At 44.5% G+C, this 18208-nt stretch overlaps 1 protein-coding gene across 1 annotated transcript in view; it reads right to left on the bottom strand.

Moving 5' to 3' along the window:
- The window catches only part of LOC106613194 (roundabout homolog 1), a 343488-nt gene that overhangs the window by 20093 nt on the left and 305187 nt on the right, over positions 1-18208 (bottom strand). Inside the window, exons 20-22 of the mRNA XM_082956429.1 lie at positions 8259-8413; positions 1890-2294; positions 931-1047 (exon numbers count right to left, since the gene is read on the bottom strand). Of these exons, the coding sequence (XP_082812555.1) occupies positions 931-1047; positions 1890-2294; positions 8259-8413 (677 nt within the window). The remainder of the gene's footprint in view (positions 1-930; positions 1048-1889; positions 2295-8258; positions 8414-18208) is intronic.

Here is an 18208-nt window from a genome sequence, read left to right as displayed (position 1 = left end):
CACAGACTGGGAAACTGACACAGACTGGGAAACTGACACAGACTGGAAAACTGACACAGACTGGAAACACACACAGACTGGAAACTGACACAGACTGGGAAACTGACACAGACTGGGAAACTGACACAGACTGGAAACTGACACAGACTGGAAACTGACACAGACTGGGAAACTGACACAGACTGGGAAACTGACACAGACTGGAAAACTGACACAGACTGGAAACACACACAGACTGGAAACACACACAGACTGGAAACACACACAGACTGGAAACACACAGAATGGGAACACACAGACTGGGAACACACAGAATGGGAACACACAGAATGGGAACACACAGAATGGGAACACACAGAATGGGAACACACAGACTGGGAACACACAGAATGGGAACACACAGAATGGGAACACACAGAATGGGAACACACAGAATGGGAACACACAGAATGGGAACACACAGAATGGGAACACACAGAATGGGAACACACAGAATGGGAACACACAGAATGGGAACACACAGAATGGGAACTGACACACAGACTGGAAACTGAAGCCTGATGTTTCTCATCCCATTGTTGTCATGTTTCTCTTCTCTTTCTTTATGTTCTCCATTTTCCCTACACTGAAGGCTGCTTTTCATTTCTCTTCAAGAGACTGACATGGAAATTAATCAAAATTACCATTTTAAAGCATCATGCATTATTAGTCCCACTATGATTTATTGCTTTTGAGGAAAATAATGATTTAGAAATGGAGCTTTTGGTTGAAAGTGATTAAGTGGTTTTATAGAAATAATAATGAACTGGAAACAACAACAACAACAAGAGCGATTGACTGAACATCCAGGCAGTAAAACACCAGCCATCTGGCTGTGGATATGATAACCCCTGTCTGTCCCTGTCCCCCCCTCCTTCCCCCCTCTCTCACCGGAGGTGCTGCTGCTGCCGCGGTCAGAGCTGTTGTAGGATCCCCCTGTGTGGGGCTCGTGGGCCTGGTTATAGAGGATGGTGGAAGCCATGGGACTGTCCCCTCCTCTATAGTGGTCTGGTAGGGGAGAGGAGGAGGATGGTAAGCATGATGAAGGTGGGTCGCAGGGCAGCATACACTACATTATCGCATTAGAAAAGTACAGATAGCTTATGAAAATGAAGGACAGAAGGGGACATTATGATATCAAAAGATGCATAGAGACTGTTAGAGTTGAACTGACATAATGTAACAACACATCTAAATAATGATCTTAACCAGCGAAGTGTTTAAATGTGTGTCATACACCTCCAATAAGTTGAAATGTAATGTTAAACTGTCACAACTAACAGTCGGGTGTAATGTCATGCATTAACTGGAGGTTGTCTTCCTAATAGTGCTGAGAGAGAAGACATGCAATTTCTGTTCCATACAAGAGACCATGACCAAACTGAAAACAGTGTTACTAAAGCAGCAACTCTTTTCTGCAGGTAAGAACAAGGTGACGACAGTTTAGTTCAGTGCCTCTCAGTTCCAACAGAAATGTTTCTCTCTCCTTCAGATACCAGACACCTGGAGAAAATCCTTACACCTGTAGCTACGTGACTTTCCCCATGAAGAGCGACCCAGACTGAAAAGACAGAAAGTGACTCAGAATATAGAGCAGAGATTATATATGAACACAGAGAGGAAAGAGTAGCTAAGTAAATGCATAACAGACAATGAGAGAGAGACTGATGATGGTCTCTATCAATATGACTGAATGTGGGGCAGCAGGGAAGCGAGTGAAAAAAGTAACATTCTTCAGCAGGATGGGTCCATCCACAGAGATAAAGGGAAAGAAAGAAGGGAAGAAAGAAAGATGGAAGGCGGCTATGTTTTGACCTCCTAACCTCCACTGACTCCCACCACACACTCACCCTTGTTTAGCTTGTTCTGCTCCATGATGTTATACTGGTGAAGCTGTGAGGTCATTTCCTGTTGCTTCTGCAGCTGAACCGGGGTGGGTTTCCAGCCGTGTTTCTCGTTCATCTCCCCTCCCCCTCCTCCTCCCCCTCCTCCTCCACTCCCTCTGTCTCTATCTGTGTTGATGTTGTTGCCCAGGATAGACGACTGGATGAGCTGTGTGGTGGCGTACGGGGTGGGCTGTCCCCCTGGTCCCCCTGGCCCAACGAAGCGTCCGTCCTTCAGGTTGGGGCTGTTGAAGGTCTTCATCTCGTTGATCTTGTTGGAGAGGTCCACGTCTCCGTACACTCCTCCCTCCGGCACCATCAGGTTGGTCTGCTTGCTCTCCATCTGGTTGTTATAGTTGGCGATGCAGTCGGCTGGATAACATGGGGAGCGGGTGCAGGGTGCAGGGTTTAGTCAAAGACCAGACTAGCTTCTATAGCTTGGTTCAGAAGAAGACGATTGCCAAGTGCATGAACTGCACAAATGGCATTGAATTCATTTGTATTCACTGGCATCACATTCCGATAAAAAATAAGATGAAAAGATTAACATTTCAGAATGACACAGAAATAAATCAGCCGAGTCATGTGTACCTTTCAACAGATCACTGTGCCTTCAGTCTAGACATATATATATATATATATATATTTCAGTGCAAACTACAGTTCATTATGTACGTCAGCTATCCCTATCTGGTTCAGTTGAGTGACTGGAGCTTTATTATACTTCCACTGTCTGTGCTCTCTGTCCTTCTGTCTCAATAATGTCTCCGTCTTATCCACAGCTCAACGTGGGTGGCGTGTCTATCCTCCCCGTCAGACGCCAGACGAGGAGGCTTTGCTCATTGAGAAGGACAGTGGAACATGTCTGTATCAGAAGGTTGGAAGGAAGCGTGCAGCAAAGAACAAAGCTCCACTGTCAGATCCAATGTTCCCTGGCTCATAAAATATTCAAATCCTCCAGCAGATCTGAGAGCAAGGCTTGCGGTAAATATCAAGGACGGCTGTAGGTGGAACAACCGAGCGCACGTGAGCCTCACATTACCAAGAACCGAGGGATATCTGAGGCACTTCAGAGGTAGATGTGGAGAAAGGGTCTCTATGTGGTAGATAAAGGGACATTAACTCGTATCCCTTGACTCTGTCACCTAGCCGCAGGGTTTAGGTTGGCCACACAAAGCAGCCAGCACCAGGCTCCTTAACGTCTTATACTGGGGATGAGTGAGAAGTGCTTTTAGCATATTACCCCTTCTCAAACAAACTCACACATTGTCAGGGAAAAGTTAAACCAATGTTAGGGAAAAGTTAAACACAGCACGGAATGAAAGGTCGGATTAGGTTTTCTCTTGTTGACTGTGATGGATAACTTTAGAAGTTGGGTATGTATTTGATGGGTACAGTGTTTCTTTGTCCTTGAGAAAGATGCTTAACCCAGTGGTAGCACAGCACTTAGTGCAACACTACATCAACACTACATCTGCTACAATAAGAGAGTGGGTAAGCCTGTTTGGGGAGACGGTTGAAGCCAACAATGTAAATGAATCAATGAGTGGGTAGGTAATACTACACTACTGTAGTATGGGCCACGTGTTCAAATGACTGTCCTGTATACCCACATCTCTTTTACTTTAGCTCAACCTCTAAGCCTACTGATGTCAAAGGGAGGTTCAGAGCTGGGGTCAGGTCCAAGGCTTGTAGTTAAGTCCTACCTATGTGTGTGTAAACTCAAATCCCTTGTCCCCACCCTGCACCAAGAGCCATACCTCTCCCCCCTCTGACAGCTGTTGGTCCTTTATCTCTGTACAGTGTGAAAACTTTGCTCTTTTGATTGTGTGTGTGTGTGTGTGTGTGTGTGTGTGTGTGTGTGTGTGTGTGTGTGTGTGTGTGTGTGTGTGTGTGTGTGTGTGTGTGTGTGTGTGTGTGTGTGTGTGTGTGTGTGTGTGTGTGCTGTGTGTGTGTGTGTGTGTGTGTGCGTGTGTGTCCATCGGACTTCAGAGCCAAACTCACTCCGTATTGTTTATAGAAAGAACTGCTGACTGAGAGGCCAGCTGGAGGTATACCATATCTCCCTCTCTGTCTCCATCACTGTCCATCATCTCTTCTGCTCTCTTTACTTTTCTCCCCACTCCCTCGCTCTTTCTCTCTTCCTTTATCTCTGTGTATGCTACTTATCCTCCCCCATCGTTCTTTTTCCTCCTCTGTTCCCTTTCTTTCTATGCACTCTTCCAGGTACCCCCCTCTCTCTCTCTCTCCATCTCTCCATCCAGTGTTGGCTGCAGTCTGTAGTCCTGCCCTGACCTCAACCATTGCTCCACATTTCTTAAATAACTGAGCACTTAGTGGGAATGACATTATTGGCTATAACAACAGTATGGAAATTAGCAGAGCAATTCGATTTGCAGCAGAGTAAACCAATAAGGACCTTCCAGCGCACTCCTTTTATTTCCTGCCTAAAACAACCCTGCTTTAACCTGAAATAAATCAAGCACACACACTACTCCTACTCCTAAGCCACATATCCCAGGTTTTTCTTCTAGAGACCTCTCAAGGAGAGAAGTATAGAGAGACTCCAGGGAGCTAACCCAGATATGGGATTTCACTTCTTTCTGTTTTCTACCAAGTAGATCCGCTTGTTTTTATGATTCTTATCTATGCTTTGTTTTGAGAGCAGGTGCGTGAGTTATGCACCCTGGAAATCTGAGGAGGCACAAAGTCTGTGAGAATGTCTGGGTGGTGGTCCTAACGGGGGCTAGGCCACCTGACCCTGAAATATGTTTATTTTTCTGCATATCTAAGCATACCTCTTGAGCTGTCTGTATCCTCCAGGTAGTTCTTTTTTTGGAAAATTATTATTAAATATGCTTCTCTTTATCTCTGCTAGAATCTGGGTAAAATATTTTTCAATATATTTAGTTATTGCTTGCTTTTCTGAAGTCTGCCAATCTTGGTATGAGATTGGGAACCTATCTGGGCTAGCTAAAGCCAACTTTTAACAATTCTAAGTGGCTAGTAGTATTACAAAGAAAAAGCTAACACAAAACAAATGAATAATGATATATACACTACCAGTCAAAAGTTTGGACACACCTACTCATTCAAGGGTTTTTATTTATTTGTAATATGTTCTACATTGTAGAATAATAGTGAAGACATCAACACTATGAAATAACAAACATGGAATCATGTAGTAACCCAAAAATATAGTCGATTTTTCAAAGTAGCCACCGTTTGCCTTGATGACAGCTTTGCAGTCTTGACATTCTCTCAACCAGCATCACCTGGAGTGCTTTTCCAACGGTCTTGAAGGAGTTCCCACATATGCTGAGCACTTGTTGGCTGCTTTTCCTTCACTCTGCGGTCCAACTCATCCCAAACCATCTCAATTGGGTTCAGGTTGGGTGATTGTGAAGGCCAGGTCATCTGATGCAGAATTCCATCATTCTCCTTCTTGGTCAAATAGCAATTACACAGCCTGGAGGTGTGCTGGGTCATTGTCCGGTTGAAAAACAAATTATAGTCCCACTAAGTGCAAACCAGATTGGATGACGTACAGTGAGGGAAAAAAGTACTTGATCCCCTGCTGATTTTGTACGTTTGCCCACTGACAAAGAAATGAACGATCAGTCTATAATTTTAATGGTAGGTTTATTTGAACAGTGAGAGACAGAATAACAACAACAAAATATCCAGAAAAACGCATGTAAAATATGTTATAAATTGATTTGCATTTTAATGAGGGAAATAATTCTTGACCCCCTCTCAATCAGAAAGATTTCTGGCTCCCAGGTGTCTTTTATACAGGTAACGAGCTGAGATTACTCTTAAAGGGAGTGCTCCTAACCTCAGAATGTTACCTGTATAAAAGACACCTGTCCACAGAAGCAATCAATCAATCAGATTCCAAACTCTCCACCATGGCCAAGACCAAAGAGCTCTCCAAGGATGTCAGGGACAAGATTGTAGACCTACACAAGGCTGGAACGGGCTACAAGACCATTGCCAAGCAGCTTGGTGAGAAGGTGACAACAGTTGGTGCGATTATTCGCAAATGGAAGAAACACAAAAGAACTGTCATTCTCCCTTGGCCTGGGGCTCCATGCAAGATCTCACCTCGTGGAGTTGCAATGATCATGAGAACGGTGAGGAATCAGCCCAGAACTACACGGGAGGATCTTGTCAATGATCTCAAGGCAGCTGGGACCATAGTCACCAAGAAAACAATTGGTAACACACTACGCCGTGAAGGACTGAAATCCTGCAGCGCCCGCAAGGTCCCCCTGCTCAAGAAAGCACATATACATGCCCGTCTGAAGTTTTCCAATGAACATCTAAATGATTCAGAGGACAATTGGGTGAAAGTGTTGTGGTCAGATGAGACCAAAATGGAGCTCTTTGGCATCAACTCAACTCGCCGTGTTTGGAGGAGGAGGAATGCTGCCTATAACACCATCCCCACCATCAAACATGGAGGTGAAAACATTATGCTTTGGGGGTGTTTTTCTGCTAAGGGGACAGGACAACTTCACCGTATCAAAGGGACGATAGACGGGGCCACATGCCGTAAAATCTTGGGTGAGAAGATCCTTCCCTCAGCCAGGGCATTGAAAATGGGTTGTGGATGACAATGACCCAAAACACACGGCCAAGGCAACAAAGGAGTGGCTCAAGAAGAAGCACATTAAGGTCCTGGAGTGGCCTAGCCAGTCTCCAGGCCTTAATCCCATAGAACATTTGTGGAGGGAGCTGAAGATTCGAGTTGCCAAACGTCAGCCTCGAAACCTTAATGACTTGGAGAAGATCTGCAAAGAGGAGTGGGACAAAATCCCTCCTGAGATGTGTGCAAACCTGGTGGCCAACTACAAGAAACGTCTGACCTCTGTGATTGCCAACAAGGGTTTTGCCACCAAGTACTAAGTCATGTTTTGCAGAGGGGTCAAATACTTATTTCCCTCATTAAAATGCAAATCATTTAATAACATTTCTGACATGCGTTTTTCTGGATTTTTTTGTTGTTATTCTGTCTCTCACTGTTCAAATAAACCTATCATTAAAATTATAGACTGATCATTTCTTTGTCAGTGGGAAAACGTACACAAAATCAGCAGGGGATCAAATACTTTTTCCCCTCACTGTATCGCCACAGAATGCTGTGGCGGCCATGCTGGTTAAGTGTGACTTGAATTTGAAATAGATCACAGACAGTGTCACCAGCAAAGCACCCCCACACCCCCACACCTCCTCCTCCATGCTGAGATCACCTACTCTGCGTCTCACAAAGAAACGACGGTTGGAACCAAAAATCTCAAATTTGGACTCCAGACCAAAGGACAGATTTCCACTGGTCTAATGTCCATTGCTTGTGTTTCTTGACCCAAACAAGTCTGTTCTTCTTACTGGTGTCTTTTGGTAGTGTTTTTTTGCAGAAATTTGACCATGAAGGCCTGATTCACGCTGTCTCCTCTGAACAGTTGATGAGATGTGTCTGTTACTTGAACTCTGTGAAGCATTTATTTGGGCTGCAATTTCTGAGGTTGGTACCCCTAATGAACTTATCCTCTGCAGCAGAGGTAACTCTGGGTTTTCCAATCCTGTGGTGGTCCACATGAGAGCCAGTTTCATCATAGCGCTCAATGGTTTCTGCGACAGCACTTAAAGAAACTTTCAAAGTTCTTGAAGTTTTCCGGATTGACTGACCTTCATGTCTTAAAGTAATGATGGACTGTTGTTTCTCTTTTCTTATTTGAGCTGTTCTTGATATAATATGGACTTGGTCTTTTACCAAATAGGGCTATCTTCTGTATAACACCCGTACCTTGTCACAACACAACTGATTGGCTCAAACGCATTAATAAGGAAATAAATTGCACAAATTAACTTTTAACAAGACACACCTGTTAAATGAAATGCATTCCAGGTGACTACCTCATGAAGCTGGTTGAGAGAATGCCAAGAGTGTGCAAAGCTGTCATCAAGGCAAAGGGTGGCTACTTCGAAGAGTTTCAAATTTAAAATGTATTTTGATTTGTTTAACACTTTTTTGGTTATTGCATGATTCCATATGTGTTATTCATAGTTTGATGTCTTCACTATTATTCTACAATGTAGAAAATAGTAAAAATAAAGAAAAACCCTCGAATGAGTAAGTGTGTCCAAACTTTTGACTGGTACTGCATATATATGTGTGTTATTATTATTACTATAAAAACATTTTAACAGGACAAATCTGAGGGGGCACGTGCCCCTATGCCCCCTATGGGCATGATGCCTCAGAGTTATTTTGATAACTGTTTTAGTACAGTTTATGTTTGGGTGAGTTGTTCCAGCGCGTTGCGTACTCACCTGGGCGGCTGTATGTAGCCAGGTTGCTGTCACTGTTGCCCTGTCCTGCGGTGCAGCAGTTCATGCTACAGTCGTTGTGATTGGAGCAGGAGTTGGGCCAGGTATCAGCCAACCAGGGCTGGGTAGCAGACTCCCCAATGTTCAGCAAACCAGGCCTGGAAGGATGGGGCACAAAACAGTCAACACTGACTAACAATGGAACATGCTGCACCACTGTAACACAGGTTTTATGCAGATCGATGGGGATTCAGTCAATACTAAATTATTATTTTGAAATTGTCACAATTCCCTATGGCTAGGTCCTAGGCTGTTGTTTTAGAGAAAATATCACTCCCTCTCCTTCCCTCTCTCTCTCTCTCTCTCTCTCTCACCTTTCTCTCCCTGCTCCATTGGCCTTGGATGCGTATTAGAGGAAAGCTCAGCTAAATAGATTATGTGCGCTTGACTTGTCCATGGCCAATGACAATGTTTCACTGAGCCCTCGTGAGCATTAGCGATCCGCTCGGATTAGAAAGCCAGATAGAATTCACTCCCGGCATGCACCACAAACGCTCCGCCAGTAGATTCCATGGTGTCACAGAACATCTTTATCATCCTTTTAAAGTTTAGTATAAATACACAACTACACTCAAGGACTGAAAGTACTAAACGGAACTGAGATCAAAGGAGGTCATGGACATCTCAACTTTCCAACTACGTGCTTCAGAAGAGGAGTACAGTAGGATATCCATCTCCTGTCCTGGTTTCTATCTCCTTTACACCGTCTGAACAGACTACAGCTCTCTACTGTCTGAACAGACTACCATCTCTCTGCTGTCTGAACAGACTACCATCTCTCTACTGTCTGAACAGACTACCATCTCTCTGCTGTCTAAACAGACTACCATCTCTCTGCTGTCTGAACAGACTACAATCTCTCTACTGTCTGAACAGACTACCATCTCTCTGCTGTCTGAACAGACTACAATCTCTCTACTGTCTGAACAGACTACCATCTCTCTACTGTCTGAACAGACTACCATCTCTCTGCTGTCTGAACAGACTACCATCTCTCTACTGTCTGAACAGACTACCATCTCTCTGCTGTCTGAACAGACTACCATCTCTCTGCTGTCTGAACAGACTACCATCTCTCTACTGTCTGAACAGACTACCATCTCTCTGCTGTCTGAACAGACTACCATCTCTCTGCTGTCTGAACAGACTACCATCTCTCTACTGTCTGAACAGACTACCATCTCTCTGCTGTCTGAACAGACTACCATCTCTCTGCTGTCTGAACAGACTACCATCTCTCTACTGTCTGAACAGACTACCATCACTCAGCTGTCTGAACAGACTACCATCTCTCTACTGTCTGAACAGACTACCATCTCTCTACTGTCTGAACAGACTACCATCTCTCTACTGTCTGAACAGACTACCATCTCTCTGCTGTCTGAACAGACTACCATCTCTTTAAACAGACTACCATCTCTCTGCTGTCTGAACAGACTACCATCTCTCTGCTGTCTAAACAGACTACCATCTCTCTGCTGTCTGAACAGACTACCATCTCTCTACTGTCTGAACAGACTACCATCTCTCTGCTGTCTATACAGACTACCATCTCTCTGCTGTCTGAACAGACTACCATCTCTCTACTGTCTGAACAGACTACCATCTCTCTACTGTCTGAACAGACTACCATCTCTCTACTGTCTGAACAGACTACCATCTCTCTAAACAGACTACCAGCTCTCTGCTGTCTGAACAGACTACCATCTCTCTACTGTCTGAACAGACTACCATCTCTCTACTGTCTGAACAGACTACCATCTCTCTGCTGTCTGAACAGACTACCATCTCTCTGCTGTCTGAACAGACTACCATCTCTCTGCTGTCTGAACAGACTACCATCTCTCTACTGTCTGAACAGACTACCATCTCTCTAAACAGACTACCATCTCTCTACTGTCTGAACAGACTACCATCTCTCTGCTGTCTAAACAGACTACCATCTCTCTGCTGTCTGAACAGACTACCATCTCCCTGCTGTCTAAACAGACTACCATCTCTCTACTGTCTAAACAGACTACCATCTCTCTACTGTCTGAACAGACTACCATCTCCCTGCTGTCTAAACAGACTACCATCTCTCTGAACAGACTACCATCTCTCTACTGTCTGAACAGACTACCATCTCTCTGCTGTCTGAACAGACTACCATCTCTCTAAACAGACTACCATCTCTCTGCTGTCTGAACAGACTACCATCTCTCTACTGTCTAAACAGACTACCATCTCTCTACTGTCTGAACAGACTACCATCTCTCTAAACAGACTACCATCTCTCTAAACAGACTACCAGCTCTCTGCTGTCTGAACAGACTACCATCTCTCTATTGTCTGAACAGACTACCATCTCTCTACTGTCTGAACAGACTACCATCTCTCTACTGTCTGAACAGACTACCATCTCTCTGCTGTCTAAACAGACTACCATTTCTCTGCTGTCTAAACAGACTACCATCTCTCTAAACAGACTACCAGCTCTCTGCTGTCTGAACAGACTACCATCTCTCTGCTGTCTGAACAGACTACCATCTCTCTACTGTCTGAACAGACTACCATCTCTCTAAACAGACTACCAGCTCTCTGCTGTCTGAACAGACTACCATCTCTCTGCTGTCTGAACAGACTACCATCTCTCTACTGTCTGAACAGACTACCATCTCTCTACTGTCTGAACAGACTACCATCTCTTTACTGTCTGAACAGACTACCATCTCTCTACTGTCTGAACAGACTACCATCTCTCTGCTGTCTGAACAGACTACCATCTCTCTACTGTCTGAACATACTACCATCTCTCTAAACAGACTACCATCTCTCTACTATCTGAACAGACTACCATCTCTCTGCTGTCTAAACAGACTACAATCTCTCTACTGTCTGAACAGACTACCATCTCTCTAAACAGACTACCATCTCTCTACTGTCTGAACAGACTACCATCTCTCTACTGTCTGAACAGACTACCATCTCTCTGCTGTCTGAACAGACTACCATCTCTCTGCTGTCTGAACAGACTACCATCTCTCTGCTGTCTGAACAGACTACCATCTCTCTAAACAGACTACCATCTCTCTGCTGTCTGAACAGACTACCATCTCTCTAAATAGACTACCATCTCTCTGCTGTCTGAACAGACTACCATCTCTCTGCTGTCTAAACAGACTACCATCTCTCTACTGTCTGAACAGACTACCATCTCTCTGCTGTCTGAACAGACTACCATCTCTCTACTGTCTGAACAGACTACCATCTCCCTGCTGTCTAAACAGACTACCATCTCTCTACTGTCTGAACAGACTACCATCTCTCTACTGTCTGAACAGACTACAATCTCTCTACTGTCTGAACAGACTACCATCTCTCTGCTGTCTAAACAGACTACCATCTCTCTGCTGTCTGAACAGACTACCATCTCTCTACTGTCTGAACAGACTACCATCTCTCTACTGTCTGAACAGACTACCATCTCTCTACTGTCTGAACAGACTACCATCTCTCTGCTGTCTAAACAGACTACCATTTCTCTGCTGTCTAAACAGACTACCATCTCTCTAAACAGACTACCAGCTCTCTGCTGTCTAAACAGACTACCATCTCTCTGCTGTCTGAACAGACTACCATCTCTCTACTGTCTGAACAGACTACCATCTCTCTACTGTCTGAACAGACTACCATCTCTCTGCTGTCTAAACAGACTACCATTTCTCTGCTGTCTAAACAGACTACCATCTCTCTAAACAGACTACCAGCTCTCTGCTGTCTAAACAGACTACCATCTCTCTGCTGTCTGAACAGACTACCATCTCTCTACTGTCTGAACAGACTACCATCTCTCTACTGTCTGAACAGACTACCATCTCTCTGCTGTCTAAACAGACTACCATTTCTCTGCTGTCTAAACAGACTACCATCTCTCTAAACAGACTACCATCTCTCTGCTGTCTGAACAGACTACCATCTCTCTACTGTCTGAACAGACTACCATCTCTCTACTGTCTGAACAGACTACCATCTCTCTACTGTCTGAACAGACTACAATCTCTCTACTGTCTGAACAGACTACCATCTCTCTGCTGTCTAAACAGACTACCATCTCTCTGCTGTCTGAACAGACTACCATCTCTCTACTGTCTGAACAGACTACCATCTCTCTACTGTCTGAACAGACTACCATCTCTCTACTGTCTGAACAGACTACCATCTCTCTGCTGTCTAAACAGACTACCATTTCTCTGCTGTCTAAACAGACTACCATCTCTCTAAACAGACTACCAGCTCTCTGCTGTCTGAACAGACTACCATCTCTCTGCTGTCTGAACAGACTACCATCTCTCTACTGTCTGAACATACTACCATCTCTCTAAACAGACTACCATCTCTCTACTGTCTGAACAGACTACCATCTCTCTAAACAGACTACCATCTCTCTGCTGTCTGAACAGACTACCATCTCTCTAAACAGACTACCATCTCTCTGCTGTCTGAACAGACTACCATCTCTCTACTGTCTGAACAGACTACCATCTCTCTGCTGTCTGAACAGACTACCATCTCTCTGCTGTCTGAACAGACTACCATCTCTCTGCTGTCTGAACAGACTACCATCTCTCTAAACAGACTACCATCTCTCTGCTCTCTGAACAGACTACCATCTCTCTAAACAGACTACCATCTCTCTGCTGTCTGAACAGACTACCATCTCTCTAAACAGACTACCATCTCTCTGCTGTCTGAACAGACTACCATCTCTCTGCTGTCTAAACAGACTACAATCTCTCTACTGTCTAAACAGACTACCATCTCTCTAAACAGACTACCATCTCTCTGCTGTCTGAACAGACTACCATCTCTCTGCTGTCTGAACAGACTACCATCTCTCTGCTGTCTGAACAGACTACCATCTCTCTAAACAGACTACCATCTCTCTGCTGTCTGAACAGACTACCATCTCTCTAAACAGACTACCATCTCTCTGCTGTCTGAACAGACTACCATCTCTCTAAACAGACTACCATCTCTCTGCTGTCTGAACAGACTACCATCTCTCTGCTGTCTGAACAGACTACCATCTCTCTAAACAGACTACCATCTCTCTGCTGTCTGAACAGACTACCATCTCTCTAAACAGACTACCATCACTCTGCTGTCTGAACAGACTACCATCTCTCTAAACAGACTACCATCTCTCTGCTGTCTGAACAGACTACCATCTCTCTGCTGTCTAAACAGACTACAATCTCTCTACTGTCTAAACAGACTACCATCTCTCTAAACAGACTACCATCTCTCTGCTGTCTGAACAGACTACCATCTCTCTACTGTCTGAACAGACTACCATCTCTCTGCTGTCTGAACAGACTACCATCTCTCTACTGTCTGAACAGACTACCATCTCTCTGCTGTCTGAACAGACTACCATCTCTCTAAACAGACTACCATCTCTCTACTGTCTGAACAGACTACCATCTCTCTGCTGTCTAAACAGACTACCATCTCTCTGCTGTCTGAACAGACTACCATCTCTCTAAACAGACTACCATCTCTGTACTGTCTGAACAGACTACCATCTCTCTACTGTCTGAACAGACTACCATCTCTCTGCTGTCTGAACAGACTACAGTCTCTCTACTGTCTGAACAGACTACCATCTCTCTACTGTCTGAACAGACTACCATCTCTCTGCTGTCTAAACAGACTACCATCTCCCTGCTGTCTGAACAGACTACCATCTCTCTAAACAGACTACCATCTCTCTGCTGTCTGAACAGACTACCATCTCTCTGCTGTCTGAACAGACTACCATCTCTCTGCTGTCTGAACAGACTACCATCACTCAGCTGTCTGAACAGACTACCATCTCTCTGCTGTCTGAACAGACTACCATCTCTCTAAACAGACTACCATCTCCCTGCTGTCTGAACAGACTACCATCTCTCTGCTGTCTGAACAGACTACCATCTCTCTGCTGTCTGAACAGACTACCATCTCTCTAAACAGACTACCATCTCTCTACTGTCTGAACAGACTACCATCTCTCTACTGTCTGAACAGACTACCATCTCTCTACTGTCTGAACAGACTACCATCTCTCTGCTGTCTAAACAGACTACCATTTCTCTGCTGTCTAAACAGACTACCATCTCTCTAAACAGACTACCAGCTCTCTGCTGTCTAAACAGACTACCATCTCTCTGCTGTCTGAACAGACTACCATCTCTCTACTGTCTGAACAGACTACCATCTCTCTAAACAGACTACAATCTCTCTGCTGTCTGAACAGACTACCATCTCTCTGCTGTCTGAACAGACTACCATCTCTCTACTGTCTGAACAGACTACCATCTCTCTACTGTCTGAACAGACTACCATCTCTCTACTGTCTGAACAGACTACAATCTCTCTACTGTCTGAACAGACTACCATCTCTCTGCTGTCTAAACAGACTACCATCTCTCTGCTGTCTGAACAGACTACCATCTCTCTACTGTCTGAACAGACTACCATCTCTCTGCTGTCTGAACAGACTACCATCTCTCTGCTGTCTAAACAGACTACCATTTCTCTGCTGTCTAAACAGACTACCATCTCTCTAAACAGACTACCAGCTCTCTGCTGTCTAAACAGACTACCATCTCTCTGCTGTCTGAACAGACTACCATCTCTCTACTGTCTGAACAGACTACCATCTCTTTACTGTCTGAACAGACTACCATCTCTCTACTGTCTGAACAGACTACCATCTCTCTGCTGTCTGAACAGACTACCATCTCTCTACTGTCTGAACATACTACCATCTCTCTACTGTCTGAACAGACTACCATCTCTCTACTGTCTGAACAGACTACCATCTCTCTGCTGTCTAAACAGACTACCATCTCCCTGCTGTCTGAACAGACTACCATCTCTCTAAACAGACTACCATCTCTCTGCTGTCTGAACAGACTACCATCTCTCTGCTGTCTGAACAGACTACCATCTCTCTGCTGTCTGAACAGACTACCATCACTCAGCTGTCTGAACAGACTACCATCTCTCTGCTGTCTGAACAGACTACCATCTCTCTAAACAGACTACCATCTCCCTGCTGTCTGAACAGACTACCATCTCTCTGCTGTCTGAACAGACTACCATCTCTCTGCTGTCTGAACAGACTACCATCTCTCTAAACAGACTACCATCTCTCTACTGTCTGAACAGACTACCATCTCTCTACTGTCTGAACAGACTACCATCTCTCTACTGTCTGAACAGACTACCATCTCTCTGCTGTCTAAACAGACTACCATTTCTCTGCTGTCTAAACAGACTACCATCTCTCTAAACAGACTACCAGCTCTCTGCTGTCTAAACAGACTACCATCTCTCTGCTGTCTGAACAGACTACCATCTCTCTACTGTCTGAACAGACTACCATCTCTCTAAACAGACTACCATCTCTCTGCTGTCTGAACAGACTACCATCTCTCTGCTGTCTGAACAGACTACCATCTCTCTACTGTCTGAACAGACTACCATCTCTCTACTGTCTGAACAGACTACCATCTCTCTACTGTCTGAACAGACTACAATCTCTCTACTGTCTGAACAGACTACCATCTCTCTGCTGTCTAAACAGACTACCATCTCTCTGCTGTCTGAACAGACTACCATCTCTCTACTGTCTGAACAGACTACCATCTCTCTGCTGTCTGAACAGACTACCATCTCTCTGCTGTCTAAACAGACTACCATTTCTCTGCTGTCTAAACAGACTACCATCTCTCTAAACAGACTACCAGCTCTCTGCTGTCTAAACAGACTACCATCTCTCTGCTGTCTGAACAGACTACCATCTCTCTACTGTCTGAACAGACTACCATCTCTTTACTGTCTGAACAGACTACCATCTCTCTACTGTCTGAACAGACTACCATCTCTCTGCTGTCTGAACAGACTACCATCTCTCTACTGTCTGAACATACTACCATCTCTCTAAACAGACTACCATCTCTCTACTGTCTGAACAGACTACCATCTCTCTGCTGTCTAAACAGACTACCATCTCTCTAAACAGACTACCAGCTCTCTGCTGTCTGAACAGACTACCATCTCTCTACTGTCTGAACAGACTACCATCTCTCTAAACAGACTACCATCTCTCTACTGTCTAAACAGACTACCATCTCTCTAAACAGACTACCAGCTCTCTGCTGTCTAAACAGACTACCATCTCTCTGCTGTCTGAACAGACTACCATCTCTCTACTGTCTGAACAGACTACCATCTCTCTAAACAGACTACCATCTCTCTGCTGTCTGAACAGACTACCATCTCTCTGCTGTCTGAACAGACTACCATCTCTCTACTGTCTGAACAGACTACCATCTCTCTACTGTCTGAACAGACTACCATCTCTCTACTGTCTGAACAGACTACAATCTCTCTACTGTCTGAACAGACTACCATCTCTCTGCTGTCTAAACAGACTACCATCTCTCTGCTGTCTGAACAGACTACCATCTCTCTACTGTCTGAACAGACTACCATCTCTCTGCTGTCTGAACAGACTACCATCTCTCTGCTGTCTAAACAGACTACCATTTCTCTGCTGTCTAAACAGACTACCATCTCTCTAAACAGACTACCAGCTCTCTGCTGTCTAAACAGACTACCATCTCTCTGCTGTCTGAACAGACTACCATCTCTCTACTGTCTGAACAGACTACCATCTCTTTACTGTCTGAACAGACTACCATCTCTCTACTGTCTGAACAGACTACCATCTCTCTGCTGTCTGAACAGACTACCATCTCTCTACTGTCTGAACATACTACCATCTCTCTAAACAGACTACCATCTCTCTACTGTCTGAACAGACTACCATCTCTCTGCTGTCTAAACAGACTACCATCTCTCTAAACAGACTACCAGCTCTCTGCTGTCTGAACAGACTACCATCTCTCTACTGTCTGAACAGACTACCATCTCTCTAAACAGACTACCATCTCTCTACTGTCTGAAAAGACTACCATCTCTCTAAACAGACTACCATCTCTCTACTGTCTGAACAGACTACCATCTCTCTACTGTCTGAACAGACTACCATCTCTCTGCTGTCTGAACAGACTACCATCTCTCTGCTGTCTGAACAGACTACCATCTCTCTACTGTCTGAACAGACTACCATCTCTCTGCTGTCTGAACAGACTACCATCTCTCTGCTGTCTGAACAGACTACCATCTCTCTAAACAGACTACCATCTCTCTGCTGTCTGAACAGACTACCATCTCTCTACTGTCTGAACAGATTACCATCTCTCTGCTGTCTGAACAGACTACCATCTCTTTAAACAGACTACCATCTCTCTGCTGTCTGAACAGACTACCATCTCTCTGCTGTCTAAACAGACTACCATCTCTCTACTGTCTGAACAGACTACCATCTCTCTGCTGTCTAAACAGACTACCATCTCCCTGCTTTCTGAACAGACTACCATCTCTCTAAACAGACTACCATCTCTCTGCTGTCTGAACAGACTACCATCTCTCTGCTGTCTGAACAGACTACCATCTCCCTGCTGTCTGAACAGACTACCATCTCTCTGCTGTCTGAACAGACTACCATCTCTCTGCTGTCTGAACAGACTACCATCTCTCTAAACAGACTACCATCTCTCTGCTGTCTGAACAGACTACCATCTCTCTGCTGTCTGAACAGACTACCAGCTCTCTGCTCGTTAGGGCTGTCCCTGACAAAAAAAATCTTTGTCAACCGAAAGCCGTCTCTTCTTTCGACCAATCGATTGCTTAACATTTTTAAACGTGTCATTTTCCATATATAGACACACCCTATGTGTTTTAATAAAATTAACTATATGCATTGAGCTTGTCTGATGCTTTAAGCTTACGGTTTG

Source organism: Salmo salar, chromosome 09 (assembly GCF_965601325.2).
Source record: "Salmo salar chromosome 09, fSalSal1, whole genome shotgun sequence".
Lineage (NCBI taxonomy): Eukaryota > Metazoa > Chordata > Actinopteri > Salmoniformes > Salmonidae > Salmo > Salmo salar.
This window is presented reverse-complemented; position numbering and strand designations above follow the sequence as displayed.